The 15,776-nt window shown below is 31.9% G+C and overlaps 3 protein-coding genes across 4 annotated transcripts; all 3 read left to right on the top strand.

Annotated features, from left to right (window-relative positions):
- Positions 1–3,379: 3,379 nt before the first annotated feature.
- LOC114176178 (uncharacterized protein At4g15545) lies at positions 3,380–6,343 on the top strand. Of its 2 annotated transcripts, none has more exons than XM_028061127.1 (9): positions 3,380–3,738; positions 3,823–3,891; positions 4,050–4,106; positions 4,302–4,371; positions 5,206–5,280; positions 5,427–5,687; positions 5,801–5,843; positions 5,935–6,013; positions 6,089–6,343. In XM_028061127.1, the coding sequence occupies exons 1-9, from the start codon at positions 3,460–3,462 to the stop codon at positions 6,179–6,181; spliced, it is 1,026 nt and encodes a 341-aa protein (XP_027916928.1). In that variant the 5' UTR covers positions 3,380–3,459; the 3' UTR covers positions 6,182–6,343. The 2 variants fall into 2 exon arrangements, with proteins under 2 accessions (XP_027916928.1, XP_027916927.1); XM_028061126.1 differs by having other exon boundaries at positions 3,381–3,738; positions 5,424–5,687.
- A 2,827-nt stretch (positions 6,344–9,170) lies between these two features.
- LOC114174984 (probable prolyl 4-hydroxylase 4) lies at positions 9,171–12,334 on the top strand. The gene is made up of 7 exons (XM_028059725.1): positions 9,171–9,415; positions 9,498–9,555; positions 9,644–9,748; positions 9,833–9,890; positions 10,588–10,763; positions 11,546–11,615; positions 11,709–12,334. The coding sequence occupies exons 1-7, from the start codon at positions 9,285–9,287 to the stop codon at positions 12,002–12,004; spliced, it is 894 nt and encodes a 297-aa protein (XP_027915526.1). The 5' UTR covers positions 9,171–9,284; the 3' UTR covers positions 12,005–12,334.
- A 746-nt stretch (positions 12,335–13,080) lies between these two features.
- LOC114179255 (F-box/kelch-repeat protein At3g23880-like) lies at positions 13,081–14,674 on the top strand. The gene has a single exon (XM_028065521.1). The coding sequence runs from the start codon at positions 13,158–13,160 to the stop codon at positions 14,355–14,357; it is 1,200 nt and encodes a 399-aa protein (XP_027921322.1). The 5' UTR covers positions 13,081–13,157; the 3' UTR covers positions 14,358–14,674.
- The last annotated feature ends 1,102 nt before the right edge of the window (positions 14,675–15,776 follow it).

The raw sequence follows: 15,776 nt of genomic DNA, 5'->3' as shown, positions 1-15,776 counted from the left end.
TTGAAAGCGTATATAATTCACATCCAGTAGCAATAATTAAGTACATCACGTGCTCTTGTTCTTCAACTCTAACGTTTGGTATGTAGACCATAATATCATATGAAGTTGCCCTGCTTCATATGATCATATTTCAGCAAATATTGAAATGAATCGTAACACTATATTGTTCTGTTCCAATAACATAACAAAGTAAAATTAACTATTTTATTGGTGGGTGGCGGACATTTGACTGAGTTTCTACGTGTCTTGATGAGTTTCGATTAAGAAAAGATTAATTGTCGTCAGCCTTTCGATAAGAACAACATGAACCAGTCATCGTGTAATGCTATGATATGATCGTGATTTGATATCTTATCTGGCCAATAACACTTTGCTTATATCCATTCCATATTCACTATTGGCTATTTTACCTCATTAATTTAAGATTATTGAACAACAAGCAGATTAATTACTATCTACATATACACACACATATGTTTGTAGAATGAAAACGGACCAAGAAAATTTTCATTAAATTAAAGCATCTTCAAATGAGGTGGAGTCAAAGCAAATACATGATGAAATCAATCACCATAGATAAATCTGTAATCTTTTACACATAATAAAAAATGTTATGAATTGTTCGTTTATTGTGAGGTACATGCGTATACCTAATTCCGTGGAGTGATTCCTTTCAATAATTTGGCACCAGAAAAAGTAACTAAAAAGAAAAAGGAAACAGTGGGAACAGATCCGGTATGCTTTAGCTCATACTTTTGCTTCATATTCCTTCAAAGAAAAAACTATTTGGGAAGGAGCAGTGGAAACATCCCCACACACAAGAAAAAACACGATTTTAAAATGTTACTAAAACAAAAGAATGAGAGTGTAGTTGGAGAAGAACGATGGAAGTTGTTAAAGAAAAATAGTGTGGCTCTTAGTTGCCTTTCTTGACGTTTTTTGTTTTATATCTTACTTTAAACTTCGCACCCGGTTGACCCCGTTGACCCGACATTAAAACCCTGTTTTTTAAATTTAAATTAAATATATTTATTATTAATAACTAAATATTATTTTAATTATTATCCTTTAAAAAGTAATGGAACTGGTGAAAATAATAATTTATTGTTTTCAATGTTTTTTAAATAAACTTTAAATCAAATAACAGATTAAAAATACTACGATATTTGTTTTTCAACTATCAAAATACTGGTCAGACTAACATTATGACTTAGTCTAAACCAATCATTTGATTTGGGTAAACTGACTTTAATATATAATGGCTAGTTGCAAATAAAACAATTTGTAATAAAATAAATAAATAATGACCATATGTATACTTGAAATTTAACTAGTTATAGCATTATATTGTTCAAATTAAATAGCATATATACTTATTGGGGTATTATTCTTAAAAAATAAAAAAAAACTATCATTCTTGCGCGTAACTACTTATTTTGATTTCCGTGTTTGTTTAGTTAAAAAGCATTCTCTATCTTTTATTTTAATTCTCCTATATGTAAGAGTTCTATTTACTTTCTAAATTTTTTTATAAATCTTAAAAATACCATTTTTTTCGCTTTCCATTTTCAACTTAAAAAAAAATCCTTAGTTTCTCTATTTTTCAAATAACCTATTCAAAGTTGAAAATTTTACAAACTATTTTTTAACTTTTACAACTACAAAATTTAAAAAAAAAAAATCCCAAACTAAGCAAATTACTAATTTCCTAATTCTACAATTTATATTAAAAGAATAAGTTGTAAGAAAATAGCAATAATAAAAATGATTTTTTGATAAGTAACATATAATGTAATATTGTTACAACTTTGTCAATCATCTAATCTCGCTAAACCCTAACATGATTATTAATAACTAAAATGTACAATAAACTTTAATGCGTATATATTTGTTATATCTTTTTAATATAATTTTAAATAGTTGTGTAATAAGGTCCAAATTTTGTTTATTTAGTGTGTAAAGAATTTTTCAGTTTTTCAACCATCCTTATATTATTTAATTATGACTATTCTTATAAAACCGGACTAATATTATAAGTTAATTTAATTTCTCCACTACTCGATTTTCAACACACAAAAAAAAAGAGGTAGAGGAAAATATATGTAGAAAATACTTTGACGCTTACATGTTTTTTGGACAGACGATATTAAAGTTATGAAGGAATATAAAAATCTTATCTTACAGCTCACTTCTATTTATAAATTGATCTCATAAATTTTGTATTGTTCATGAATTAGCAGAAGTCCAATCATGTCTTGATCGTGTTTACTATTGTTTACACATTATTAATATTTTTTGTTTAATCATAATTTTCATTTGACAAATGTGTGTTTTTCAACTGTCAAGAACCAACGTCATTTAATGTTGAGTTCTCGAAAAATGTTCATCCCGACAATGGAGTCTTATGTTAAATACACATACTTTGATTCTTTTACTCTTTCTATTTTTAGACTTGTAGATGAAGATTATTCAATATTCATACGATGTAATCAAATTTTAAAGAAAAATTTCTTGAGATTGTTTTCATTAAATCTTATTCTTGTTAGAAGTGGACTTTAAGCCTAATTCAACCTCACAAAACCGATTTGTAAAGCGATTATTGCACCCATCTATATATTGTGAATGACCTTATCTCTAGTCGATGTGAAACTTCCAACAATTTTATATGTGATTTTTTATGAAGTCCTATTAAATTCATCAACTAAAACTTATCAAAGTAATATACAAAACTTTTAATTAAGCACAACCAACAAATTCATATGAAGTAGTGCAACTTAACTTTAGTGGACTTTGTGGACAATATTTCAAGCCTCTTAGGTTTAATTATTAATGTTGGACATCCTCTAAAAATTAACAAGATCCACACAATGATCAAGACGAAAATAAACCTTATTTTCTTTCTTAATTGTAGTTTCTTCTTTCTCGTGAGTGTTATCCTTCACTATTTTAAGTATTTAAATTCAATACAAAAAATATATTTAAATTTGAATTAAACAACAAGATAATGTCACCTAGACGCACAGAAAAGTTTATGAAAGAAAAATTATAATGAAATTCTTGCTAATTTATACTTTTTATTTTATTTACTTCCTAATTTTTTTCATTCCCAAATCCCATTCCGCTCCATTGTGGACGTTAATGATGAAATAAGGATTTGGCATTTTGTATCTTTTGTCTCTTGTCCCAATCCTATCCATCCTCCAACCTTGTAAAACCACATATTTTGTAACCAAAAATATTAAATTATTAATTGTTAAATAAAATAAATTAAAAAAGTATTTAGAATTAGAACGCCCCATCCATGCGTCTCCTCTGTGTTCTCATGGCACGCACCATATCATATCAGACACACACAACAAACAAAATAAACAAAAAGAACCAAAACCAAGAAAAACAAAAACATACAATAGTAATATTAATATTAAAAACAGAAACAAAGGGGGTAAGGTAACACCCGCTATGGCGGCGGAATCGGGTGGTAGTGCAAACTTCGACCTTCCCGAGGAGATGATGCAAGTGCTACCGTCCGATCCCTTCCACCAGCTCGATGTGGCTCGCAAAATAACTTCCATTGCTCTGTCGACACGTGTCAACGCCCTCGAATCAGAGCTGTCCACACTTCGCACTCAGATCGCCGACAAAGACAACCTCATCGCCGACCTTCAGTCTCAAATCGACTCCCTCGATGCCTCCCTGTCCGAAACCGCCGACAAACTCCTCCTCGCCGAACAAGATAAGGTTCCAACCCTCTCCCTCTCTTCGACAAATTCTTTCACGCGCGCACGTGCTTATTAACTTGGTTTTTGATGGTTGAGGTTACAGGAGAGCTTACTGCAGGAGAATGCTTCGCTTTCCAACACTGTCAAAAAGCTCAATCGAGATGTCTCCAAGGTGCATTTTAATGGATTTAGTTCCTATACAGACTCAATTTCGATTATAACGTATTTTTGGCTGGGCGGAATTGTAATCTCGTTAAGTTGAATTGCTTTTTGAATTGTTGTGTTAATGTGTGGATGGTGGGTGACTTTTGGAGATGTGTGTGTATGCAGTTAGAGGTTTTCAGAAAGACGCTTATGCAATCACTTCAGGAAGAGGATGATAATTCTGTAAGTTGTGTTGGTTAGTTTTTTAGTTTCAATTTGATAAGGAGAGTTTGGTGTTCTGTTTCATAGACTAATTTGGCCTATTCAATTCATTCATCATGTTTTTCTCAGTTGTACTCGTTATAATTTTAATGTATGAGTTGTTTATGTTACAATGGTACTTACGGAACACTTGGCATTTACTGGTTTTTGGCACAGGGAGGAGCTCCAGACATTGTTGCTAAAATACAGAACCAATCAAATTTTACTTCCACGTCACAGTTTGGAGGTATTTTCAACTCGTATGCTATCCACCTGTATAATTTACATTTTTGTTCATTCTTGGTGCCCTTTGTGAAAACGAAAAGATGTAGTTCCCTAATGTAAAATAAAACATAATTTTTTTTGTGAGTGTAGACATCAAATGAGGATTTAAACCTTAATTAATTTTACTCATGTAATGAGTTTTAGCGTGTTGGGTCTTACTTCTATGTGGTAGTATAGACTTATTGGCAATCTAGCAACATCAAATTCTCACATCCAAACTCATTTCCTTTTTCGTAACGACCATATGAAGAAATCGCCGTGCACTTCAGAAAATTGCTGGCCTAAGACATCGTTTAAGGCATATACATTTTTACCCTTTCAAATATGAGTTCAGTATCTTATCACTTCGATGTGTACACTGGCAGATATAGTGTTTCCAGTGGTTTAATCTCGTAATAATGGTAATGATGGTTATGCATAAACTGTTTGGATTTGGATCCTCTCTATTTCCATGTCTTGAGAGAAAATGGTACAAGTTTCCCTGTACAGTGATCCACCATTTCCTACGCACATTGTCATAAATCTTCCATAGGAGTTGCTATTCTTGACATTTGCTGACAATCCAATGCTAAGATGTAAGTAAACCAATGTAATGATTTTAATCAATTTGACCCGAATGAAAATCTCAAATTTGTCGGAGAGAACATTAGTGAAAACATTTTAGCTTCTATTTGGGAGGAGGGAGAGAGAGACCAATAGTGTCATAAGGAGATGAATGGAAGTAAACCTTTTTATTCTCCTCATGGTTAAGCTCTTTCAGCTGCATCAGTTTTGAGAAATTCTCATTTTACTGCAGACAATGACGCACCATTGGCACCGTCTATATCTTCTTCAACAGGAAATTCTTTGGTCGAAGAACCTGAATCTGATGGTAAGTACTATCATTTATGAAGGAATGGATGGATAGGCATGCATCTAATTCTGCATTAACAGAGAGTCGAAGACCATAAAATATGGTGTCTGTTTTGCATATCTACCCTGACCTTCCTTGTATTGTTTTCCATTCCACTATAGCAGCACCAAGACCTAGAGTACCTCAGAACCTTCTCTTAGCATCTCAAGGTTCCACCCCTCGGATTACTCCCCCTGGTTCCCCTCCTAGTCTGTCTGCATCAGTATCACCTACGAGAACATCCAAACCTGTATCTCCAAGGCGACATTCAGTTTCCTTTTCAACCACAAGAGGCATGTTTGATGATAGGTCTTCGGTGTTTTCCTCCACTTCCTTAACTCAAGCCTCAATATCAACCTCTGATGCAGGAACAGGATCACAAACCGGTAAGTACCGGAGCACTCGTGCAAATACATTGTATTTAAGAATGTTTTCATTTGGTCGCAATTTTTTGTTGTTTGAATGATCATATTGTATTTTTTCTTACTGGCTGTTATAGGACGAACACGGGTGGATGGAAAAGAGTTCTTTCGCCAAGTCAGGTGAGAGGTCTTAGATGCATTGAAAATTATGGAAACATGTCACTTTTTTGTGATAAACAGATGTATTTGATCTGCCGTTTGTTGTTGTTAGGAACCGTTTGTCTTATGAACAATTTGGTGCATTCTTGGCAAATGTTAAAGAATTAAACGCCCATAAACAAACAAAAGAGGTATTCTCTCCTGCCTTGTCTCCTTTCTCTCAACTTTCAGTTTATTGATCGATATCTGTGTGTAAAACATGATAGGAGACACTACGGAAAGCTGATGAAATTTTTGGGCCTGAAAACAATGATCTGTACAATGTATTTGAAGGATTGATTAATCGCAATGTCCATTGATGTTGTGCTTTGGGGAAGTTTTATTCCCAGTTTGTAATAATGGATACCATCCTCTCCTTATAGCATCTCCTTTCCCCCCTGTATATCAAATTATCTCGTTAATTATTATGTAACGCAATAATTTTTTGTATATAAAACCAGTATATTTCATTTCACGACTCATTCCAATTTTCTCATTAGCTTTCATGAAGTCATTCAACAACTTAGGATGTGACAGAAAAATAAAAATAATAACAGTGTGAGCAAGAAAAAGGAAAAGAAAGAAAGATGAAATAGAGTGGAAAGATGTACTAAATGATATAAAATTTACTTAAAGTTATCACCTTCTAAAATGTAAATAAATTAAAATTAAGTAATTGTACAGTTGAAAAGTTATTCATATATTTATTAATTATTTTTTATGAACATTATTTTAATTTTAAATTAATTTCAAAGTAATGTAAGATATGATTTTAGTCCTTTAGTTTTTTATATATAAACATACAAGACTCTTCTAATAAAATAGTATTTTCTTCTAAAAATGTATTAATTACTTAAATTAATAACATAATGGTATGAGAGATACTTTTAACAAAATCAGTTTTTTATTACATTTTTTTTTTCTTGTTATACATAAGTGGAAAATAAAAAAGTGAGATATAATTAAAAGTAACGTTTTTTTTTGTCACTTTTTAATATCAAATAACAGAAGTAGTTTTTTTTTACCCACTTTTGTGCACAAGACACTTTACATTTGTTTTGCTAAAATAAGTCTATCTTTAACTTGTATTTGATAAATAATTTGGTAATTCCTTAAATAATCAAATATATTGAATTTAAAGTAATGTATTTTTATTTTATTTTATTTTTTAAATTTGTTTAATTAAGCGTGTTTCATATTTACTGAATTTTACTTTCTACGATTTGGATAAAATATTTAAAATATTATCGACCGTAAACAATATTTAAATATCAAAAGTTATTAATGGTTAAAAATATTAATACGAATATTTTTTTTTAGTTCATATTAAAGATATTATTTTTTATTCAACTTTCATTTGATTTTCCATTGATATTAACTATATTTTTGTCAATTGATATTATTTTTAGTTAATGGTAGCCACAGTAATTTAAGCTAATATCAATCAAGATTTTTTTTTTATGATTTTGTCGGTTAGATTTTTTTTTTCCAACTTTTTCATTGATCTATTACTTGAAAAATTATCTTAGTTGACAATGACAAGAAATTATAGTTAACTTTAACTTGTATTTTAAAAGTCAAGGACAGAAAAGAAAATGCTAACAACATCAACTAAAAAAGTGTTGTTTCGTATTCATCAATAAACAATTATCTCTCCTATATTAGCCAAAAGTAATCACGACTAATATTAGTAAAACAATGATAGTGATTTTAAAAAAATAATTTAAATAAAAAATAAATTTTATAAATATTGATAAGAAAAAAATAGTTGATATTAATAATAAAAGGTAATCATTCCAACTACTTCTAAATTTCAATCAAGTTGATGATATTCTGACCAAAATTGAATTTAAAAAATAATATTAAATTAAAAATATGAAAAAAAACACTTGAATTTGAAAATATAAAATTTTCAAATTCTTCTTGATTTTAGTTAAAATTTAAATTTTAGTATAATTTAATTACTCTTATAAAACTTTAATTTTATTTTTATGAAAACAATATATTTATTTTTAAGGCATTTTAAATTGTCTATGAAAAAAATAATTAGTCTTTTCAATTTTTCATTCCAAATACACTATAACAGTTTATTAAATTGATCAGTGTGTTGTTTCCATATTAAGGTTCTCTCCCAATACAATATTAATATTTCTTGATATGTCATCTGAAAATTTCATCTTGATGTTAAATAAAAAACGAGGTAGAGTAGATTAGTTTAAACTACTATGATTATATACAAATTAAATCAGAAATGATTATATATGATAGGACTTTCATTTAAAGGATTAGTTTGATTTCAATGGAAAGTATATTAAAATTTTAACTAATGCCAAGTTTAAAAAAAATGTTGCAAAGTTAATGTATAATATTTATGATGTTTTAGTTAAATGATGATCTAAGTTATGGTTTTTTAAGTGGAGGAAATTTGAGCGAAGTATTGATTTAATTTATTTGATACGTAACGTTTTATTTTCAACATAAATAAAAGTGATTTAACCTTAATATAAAGTAGAGATTGATTTTTTAAAGAATGATGTAATTTAATTTTCATTTTAATAATTTTTCAATTGGGAGCCTATAAGAACAAAATTATCTTATGATGAAATTCAAAATGTAGTCAAAATTAGGGGACAAAGTTTTGGTTGTAAGAATTCAATGAAGGACAAATTTGTAATACCAAAGGTTCAACAAAAAGGATAGAGTTTTCAATACCAAAACCCAACTAGTCAACATCATGCTATTTCAACTTAAAATAATAATGTTTGTTATTATTTTCAACTCATCTGCAGAAGATTAACCTAACTCATTTTTTAAGTGGAGATAGGTTGGGTTAGATCTGGGATCAATTTCTTTTAATAGTTAAGAATTTCAAATACAATCAAATTTGAAATTATTTTATTTTTAAAATCGTTAACTAATTTAATATTTTATTTTTTAAAATATATGAATTTAATCTTTTTAATTAAATTTTATTAAGTTTATCTGATATCTTAAACTGTAGTATTTAAATTGTTTATACCATTTAACATATTTTTACTTTAATAATAACTCAAACATTATCATAAAATACTTTTAAAATATTAAATAAACGTAACAAAAAATGGGATAAAAAAAACTAAATCCACATATTTATAAAAATAAATAACTAAATTAAAATAAAATTTCGAAAAAAGATTAATTGTAAAATTTACTAAAACTTAAATAATAAAAAACATATTTAACCTTGATATCGAGATTTAATTAAACATAATAATGCAAGAATTAATCGTAAATGATAAATAAAAAACAGTTAAGCAAGGTGGTCCCACACAAAGCTAACAAAACAAAGCCACCATCCCGCTCGGAATGAAAAGATAGAAAGAGAAAGAAAGAGGAAAGAGAAAAGTTTTCCGGGAAAATTTCCAGTGCTGATCGGAATCGGAAATGAGTAGGGTTTGGTTTTTGCTATTCCTTCTTCTGATATCGAAATGCGATGAAGTGTGGAGCTCCTACGCGGGTTCGGCAAGCTCCATCATCAACCCTTCCAAGGTCAAACAGGTTTCCTGGAAGCCAAGGTGAGCTCTCTGTTTCACTCTTTTCGCTTGTCTGCGTCGATTCCATGTTTTAACTTTATGAAATTCGAATCCATGCGTGCAGAGCTTTCGTGTACGAAGGTTTCCTCACGGATTTGGAGTGCGATCACTTGATCTCAATAGTGAGTATTCATATCCAATCTAAGCAAAGACTATGACTCTAATCATACTTTAATTATTCCGTTAAGCTGTTTGCGGTTGTCGGTTTAGGCCAAATCAGAGCTTAAGAGATCTGCCGTAGCGGATAATCTCTCTGGAGAGAGCACGTTGAGTGATGTTCGAACTAGCTCTGGCATGTTCATTTCCAAGAACAAGGTATTTTCCTCGCCCTCTGTAGGTTTGATGTAAAGAATAGTTTATTCAACATTCATTATTTTATTTTTTTTATAATGTCTGTAGGATCCTATTGTTAGTGGAATTGAAGACAAGATTTCGTCATGGACCTTTCTTCCAAAAGGTACTACGCCTAATAAAGAAAATCTTCATAAAAATCTGCACGCTAAGTTTGTGTGGACTTACGTTTTTTTCATCCCCTACTCCGCATGTGTTTGTTTTTTTTTTCAATGCTGAATGTTTGAAAAATTGCTTGTGGGTGGGTATGCATAAAATCATTACATTTGCATGTTTGATTTCTCGACATCATAAGTGGGACGTCATGATATACATAAATACATTTCACAATTTCGGCGTATCCCTTGCTGTTTTTTCATTTGACTTCCTTGGCTTTGAAAGGAAGTTCGTCAATAAAAGGGAAGTAATAGGGTGAAGAGTAGATTGCTCTTTGATAATCAAGTAATCTTATGAGAAAGTTATTAATGTTCAATGAACCGGTAGGAAAAGAAAAATATGGTACGATTTAATTAAAACAGATGACCCACATTAAAAGCGATGCATTATTTCAGGATCAGAAAGTATTTACCCTTGATTTCTGAATCAATAGTATATATATACTGCAAATTATCTTTCTATAATGTGTATGTATTATGTATTAAATTATTGTGTCACTGTCGCCTGGAAAGCTTGGGACTGCAGAATAGAATAAACGTGCAAGCTAAATGATGAAAATGGTCTAAATTCTTGTATGTACATGTAAGCACACACATTTATGAACAAGCACCAATCAGTTTCCTGGTTATATTTATGTTGAATTCCAGAAAATGGGGAAGATATACAAGTATTGAGATATGAGCATGGACAGAAATATGACCCGCATTATGATTACTTCACTGATAAGGTTAACATTGTTCGGGGTGGACACCGCATCGCGACTGTTCTCATGTATCTCACTAATGTAACCAAAGGCGGCGAGACAGTGTTCCCTTCTGCTGAGGTTTGTATAGCACTTAAGTAATTGATGAATGTCTTTCCTCGGAAAATAAAGTGCATCTTTGAAGTAGTTTGTCAAAAGTTATTTTTCTTCACATTATGTCCAGCTGAGTTCCTTCAGTGCCGTTATATTGTGTCAGTTGAATGTGCCAAAGTTTCTTCCTAGCTGAGAAAATAATATCTCACATTTTGACTTCAGCTGACATATGATGGCATTTCTGTCACCCAAATAGTGAAAGGCTTAGAAACTGAGCAGAGAATTTGGAGATAAAACATGGAAATGACCAATTTGGTCCCTGAATATCTTTTCAACCCAATGAAAAATGACAAGGAAACGAAAAAAAATGATTTGATCCTTGAATGCCAACAACAAGTACATATTGGTACTTGAACTTTTCAACCAATGGCAAATTGGTCCTAAAAAATTACAATTTAGTGTCGATTTGATCCTTTAAACGTCTTAATGACAAAATAGTTTTATAAATCTTAACAGCAGAATGTAATTCTTGCTCTTTTTATACGAAAAACTAAATTAAAATCTTGATTGTTTTAAGGATCAGATTGCCATCGGTTTGACCTGATTGAGGGTCATCTTTGCTGGATAATCAGACAGGGAGTATACTGTTGAGCTGTACATGTAGAAAGTACAGTTATACTCACTACTTGTCTTTTCGTTCTTGGAATAGTGGAGGTTGTCCATATGATGATATTCTCAAGTTCCTCTTTGTTAGTTCCTTCGGTTTCTGGCATTAATTATTTTTCTTTGGAATTTTGTTCTGCTTACAGGAATCTCCACGTCGCAGAGCCTCTGAAACAAATATCGATCTCTCTGAATGTGCCAAAAAAGGAATAGCAGGTGGGCAATTGGATTAGTAATTACTGTCACCTTTTCCGCCATTCAATTTGTGCTAAGTATTTGTTGTTCTCTTATGACCTGGCATTGCATTAGTGAAACCGCGTAGAGGGGATGCACTTCTTTTCTTCAGTCTCCTCACAAATGCTACCCCAGACACTAGCAGTCTCCATGCTGGATGCCCTGTGATCGAAGGTGAAAAATGGTCGGCAACAAAGTGGATTCACGTAGACTCATTTGACAAGACGGTGGGAGATGGAGGGGACTGTTCTGATCGACATGTAAGCTGTGAGAGATGGGCTTCCCTCGGAGAATGCACTAACAATCCCGAGTATATGATTGGATCTTCAGACCTTCTTGGCTACTGTAGGAAGAGCTGCAAGGCATGTTAGAAATTCTTCTACTCAATGCTTTTCCAGGATCTACATCTCGTCTCTACCACGGGTTTCAGATTTCAACTACTTCTGCATCATTCTAATGCTGTTGCCCTTTCAATCAGTGTTCTACCACCATCTCAATCTCCTCACTTCAAATGGAAGAATTCAGTTCTTATTTTGTATGTACGAGAAGATATGACAAATTCAAATTAATTTATTATTATTATCTTGATTTTATAATTAGAAATTATTTTGCAACGTCTATTTTGATATTTGCAAAATAAAATTAGAACGTGTAAATCACTTTACACATTGTGAAACTAATGAGAGCAGTATTTTTCATTACCAGACATCTTGAGACACAAGATTAAAACAAGCTAGGGTGAGAGGAATGGCATCTCTTCTCAATGAGGCTAAAAAGAGAGGATTTAGAGTCAGACTCCACAACGAGTCTCTTAAAAACCATATTTCTTAGCTAGATAGAAAGACGATAAAAAGATTTCCCTTGTTCGGGATATTGAAGTAGTATCCCACAATGAAATTTCCGTTAAAGACATTTAACTAAATAAATAACACTCACATTTATAATAAAATAAAATAGTACACGGGTAGCAACATAGTAATTATTATACTTTTATAATAATTACAGTAAACATTATATTATTTTAATTAATTGATAATGTAAAGAATTTGATGTTAATACTACATGTCTGTTAAACTCATAAAAATATGTAATTAAAAATACAACTGGTGGAGGATTTTCTTAAAAAAGAAAATACTAAAACATAAATATGCCTGTTTAGTTGATCTTTCAACAACTATTTGTTGGAGATGCTCAATCATCATCCGGCAAAACAGTATTTGACAATGAAGAAGCGTTGAAACTTAACCAGAGAAGAAACAAGAGCAAGACAATCTCAATAAGCAATTTTGATGTAATGTATCAAGAAATAAAATATCATGAACTAAAATAAGTAAATACTCAATATAAGAAAATTATGCCGATTCAATATAATTAAGAGGATTTTTAAAAACATTCTTATTCAATTATTTTGCAAGAACTATTAATTAAATCGTTAGTGACAGAAAGAGGACTCAACAATGAATGGAGAAGCGAAGAGTACAAGAGAAGGGATACAGTTGTGATCTTATATATATACGCTGAGTTATGGGAATCAAGTGTCCTAAAATGAAGACATACTGTCGTAGAACAAAGAATACACGACATTTGCCACAAGAATTGATCATTAAAATCTTGTTAAGGTTGCCGGTGAAGTCTCTTGTTCGATTCAAGTGTGTGTGTAAGTCATGGCTCTCCCTGATCTCTGATTCACACTTTTCTCTCTCACATTTTGAACAAACTGCCACACGCACAGAGAGACTTGTGTTCTTCGAGCCTTCAGCTCCCGAAGTCCGATCCATAGACGTCAACGCACCCCTTTATGACGACTCTGCTTCTGCTGTATTAAACCTCAACTTTTTGCCCCCAAAACCTTATGATGTCCGAATCCGAGGTTCCTGCAGGGGTTTCGTACTTTTGGAGTGTTGTCAAAGTCTCTGGTTGTGGAATCCATCCACTGGGGTCCACAAACAACTATCTTCCTCACCTACTATGCCCAACAAGGATCCCATGCTTCTGACATTTCTCTTCGGTTTTGGGTATGATTCTTCAACGGATGACTACTTGGTTGTGAAAGTGTTGCGCATGGCATTCTCATGTGTTAGTGGTAACCGTGTGGAAATTTTGTCGCTAAGAGCTAATGCTTGGAAAGAGATTGAGGGTATTCATTTCTCGTATTTGAACTGCTTTAATGATATGAAAGTTGGGTTGCTCTTCAACGGTGCTCTTCATTGGGTGGTTAGTCGTTATGATTTAGGAAAGAACGTTATTGTTGTGTTTGATTTAAGAAAAAGGAGTTTTTCAGAGATACCTCTTCCACGTGAATTTGATTGGGACTTTAACACTTGTGATTTGGTGGTACTTGGAAAAATTCCCAGGCTATGTGTTGTAGGGTGTTGCTCTCCAGCAGAATTATGGGTGATGGAAGAATACAAAGATCCCTCATCTTGGACTAAGACTATTGTTGTGTCTGTTGATGACATTCCCACTAAGTACTTCTCTCCAATTTGCTCTACAAAATGTAATGATATTGTTGGGATAGATGGGAGTACTGGATTGGTAAAATGCAGTGACAAGGGACAAGTGCAAGAGCATAGATATTGGAGCAGTTCGTATAGATCCGAGGTGGCTGTCTATAAAGAGACTCTGGTTACACTCCTGTCACAGAGGCGATTCTGTTTCAGTCCATATACATTGCAGGTGGCTGTGTATACAGAGTCTCTACATTCACTTCCCTATGAATGTTAGAAATACAAATGTGAGTCTAAATCTCACATTGAATAGAATTAAGAAAGTAGAGCATTATATAAGGATAAAGATTCATAAACTTATTGTCTTAAGGTTTTGGGTTGAGAGTGGTATCAATTTCTTATTTGGTTGGACTCAGGTCTTATTGGTGTTGTATCTCCCTAGTGAAACCTACCTAACAAGTCTGTAAACCTAACAGTGACAACCACCATGGTGAACAAAATTCTTCTGCTGTAATAAAGCATACAGTTCTTACGAATTTATGAACTCAGTTTTCTTGCTGTTTGTCCATGAATAAAGAATCAGTTATTAACATGTTACAGCAGCTAAATTCTTCATTATGGCTTTGATTTTTAAAAGAAAAGACCATTAAGAATAATTCACAGACATGATTTTCCAGCCCTACAATTTTGGTTTCATTCTTATTTTGTTTTTTTCTATTATGTATTCTGTTATTTGTCCTCAGGACATGATGCGTTATTCTTATTTTTCCTTTTGTCATCTTGTATATTTTGACTCCTGATAAGTAAAAGGGACAGAACAAATTCTTCCAATTTCTCTATCTCTCGTGTTCTTTCTCAACCTTTACCTTTCTTTTCTTTTCCTTTTATAGTATCAAAGTCATGGGTTTGAACCTATTTTAACTAGATTCGTTATTTTGTTGGATCTATCGTGCTATTCCCTGTTGAACCCCAGTTAGATCTTTCATTAATCTATTAATGTCTAGTCTTACACAAAAAATATATTAATCGGTTTGAAGGAGTGTGTTGGAGAGTTTTACATGGAGTCAAGATAAGGTGGGTTTATGTGTTTATAGTAAGCATAAGCCTCTCCTATGTTTATCGAGATAGAGTTAGGTTTAAACTAACTTACTAACTTTTGCGATTTTTGTGCAATTCACGAAGTTGGTTTACGCAGCATTGTTTGTATCTCTTGCCTTACTCCTTCCTCTTCTTTCTTTCTTAGTTTTAAGGTCTGAAAGTTATGTCAGGATTCTTGAAATCAAATGTTTGATTAGATGATGCCTTTGATTGGAACCTAAAAAATTGCGAACGATCTTGTGTAAACAGTTTGCTATAAATTCACAATTAGGAAAATGAAGTTTGTTAAAAAATTGTGACTTACAAACAGTTTGCAAAAAAAGTTTTAATTACTCTTTCCCGCTTTAACACAAAATTAAGAACATGAAGACCCTCCCTGAAAATGAAACCTACATATGCACATTGGATTGACCCACACCCCGATGATGTAGTGATAATATTTTCTCTCTTTTTTTCTGAAGTCCAATGAAATGGTAAAATGAACGTAACACATGAACACGAGTTATCTCACTCTCGAAGTTAGAACTTTATATCCTTGCATGTGTTTGTCAAGTCTTGAAATTTGTCTTAATTGATAAATCATCAAAATCCAAATCGT

The sequence above is a fragment of the Vigna unguiculata genome, chromosome 3 (assembly GCF_004118075.2).
Source record: "Vigna unguiculata cultivar IT97K-499-35 chromosome 3, ASM411807v1, whole genome shotgun sequence".
Classification (NCBI taxonomy): domain Eukaryota; kingdom Viridiplantae; phylum Streptophyta; class Magnoliopsida; order Fabales; family Fabaceae; genus Vigna; species Vigna unguiculata.
This window is presented reverse-complemented; position numbering and strand designations above follow the sequence as displayed.

Coding starts and splice junctions, on each gene's coding strand:
- LOC114176178 (XM_028061126.1), top strand. CDS start 3,460: ATGGCGGCGGAATCGGGTGGTAGTGCAAACTTCGACCTTCCCGAGGAG. Junction 3,739..3,822: donor TCCTCGCCGAACAAGATAAG/GTTCCAACCCTC, acceptor TTGAGGTTACAG/GAGAGCTTACTGCAGGAGAA. Junction 5,688..5,800: donor AGGAACAGGATCACAAACCG/GTAAGTACCGGA, acceptor TGGCTGTTATAG/GACGAACACGGGTGGATGGA.
- LOC114174984 (XM_028059725.1), top strand. CDS start 9,285: ATGAGTAGGGTTTGGTTTTTGCTATTCCTTCTTCTGATATCGAAATGC. Junction 9,416..9,497: donor CAGGTTTCCTGGAAGCCAAG/GTGAGCTCTCTG, acceptor CCATGCGTGCAG/AGCTTTCGTGTACGAAGGTT. Junction 9,556..9,643: donor GCGATCACTTGATCTCAATA/GTGAGTATTCAT, acceptor TTGTCGGTTTAG/GCCAAATCAGAGCTTAAGAG.
- LOC114179255 (XM_028065521.1), top strand. CDS start 13,158: ATGGGAATCAAGTGTCCTAAAATGAAGACATACTGTCGTAGAACAAAG.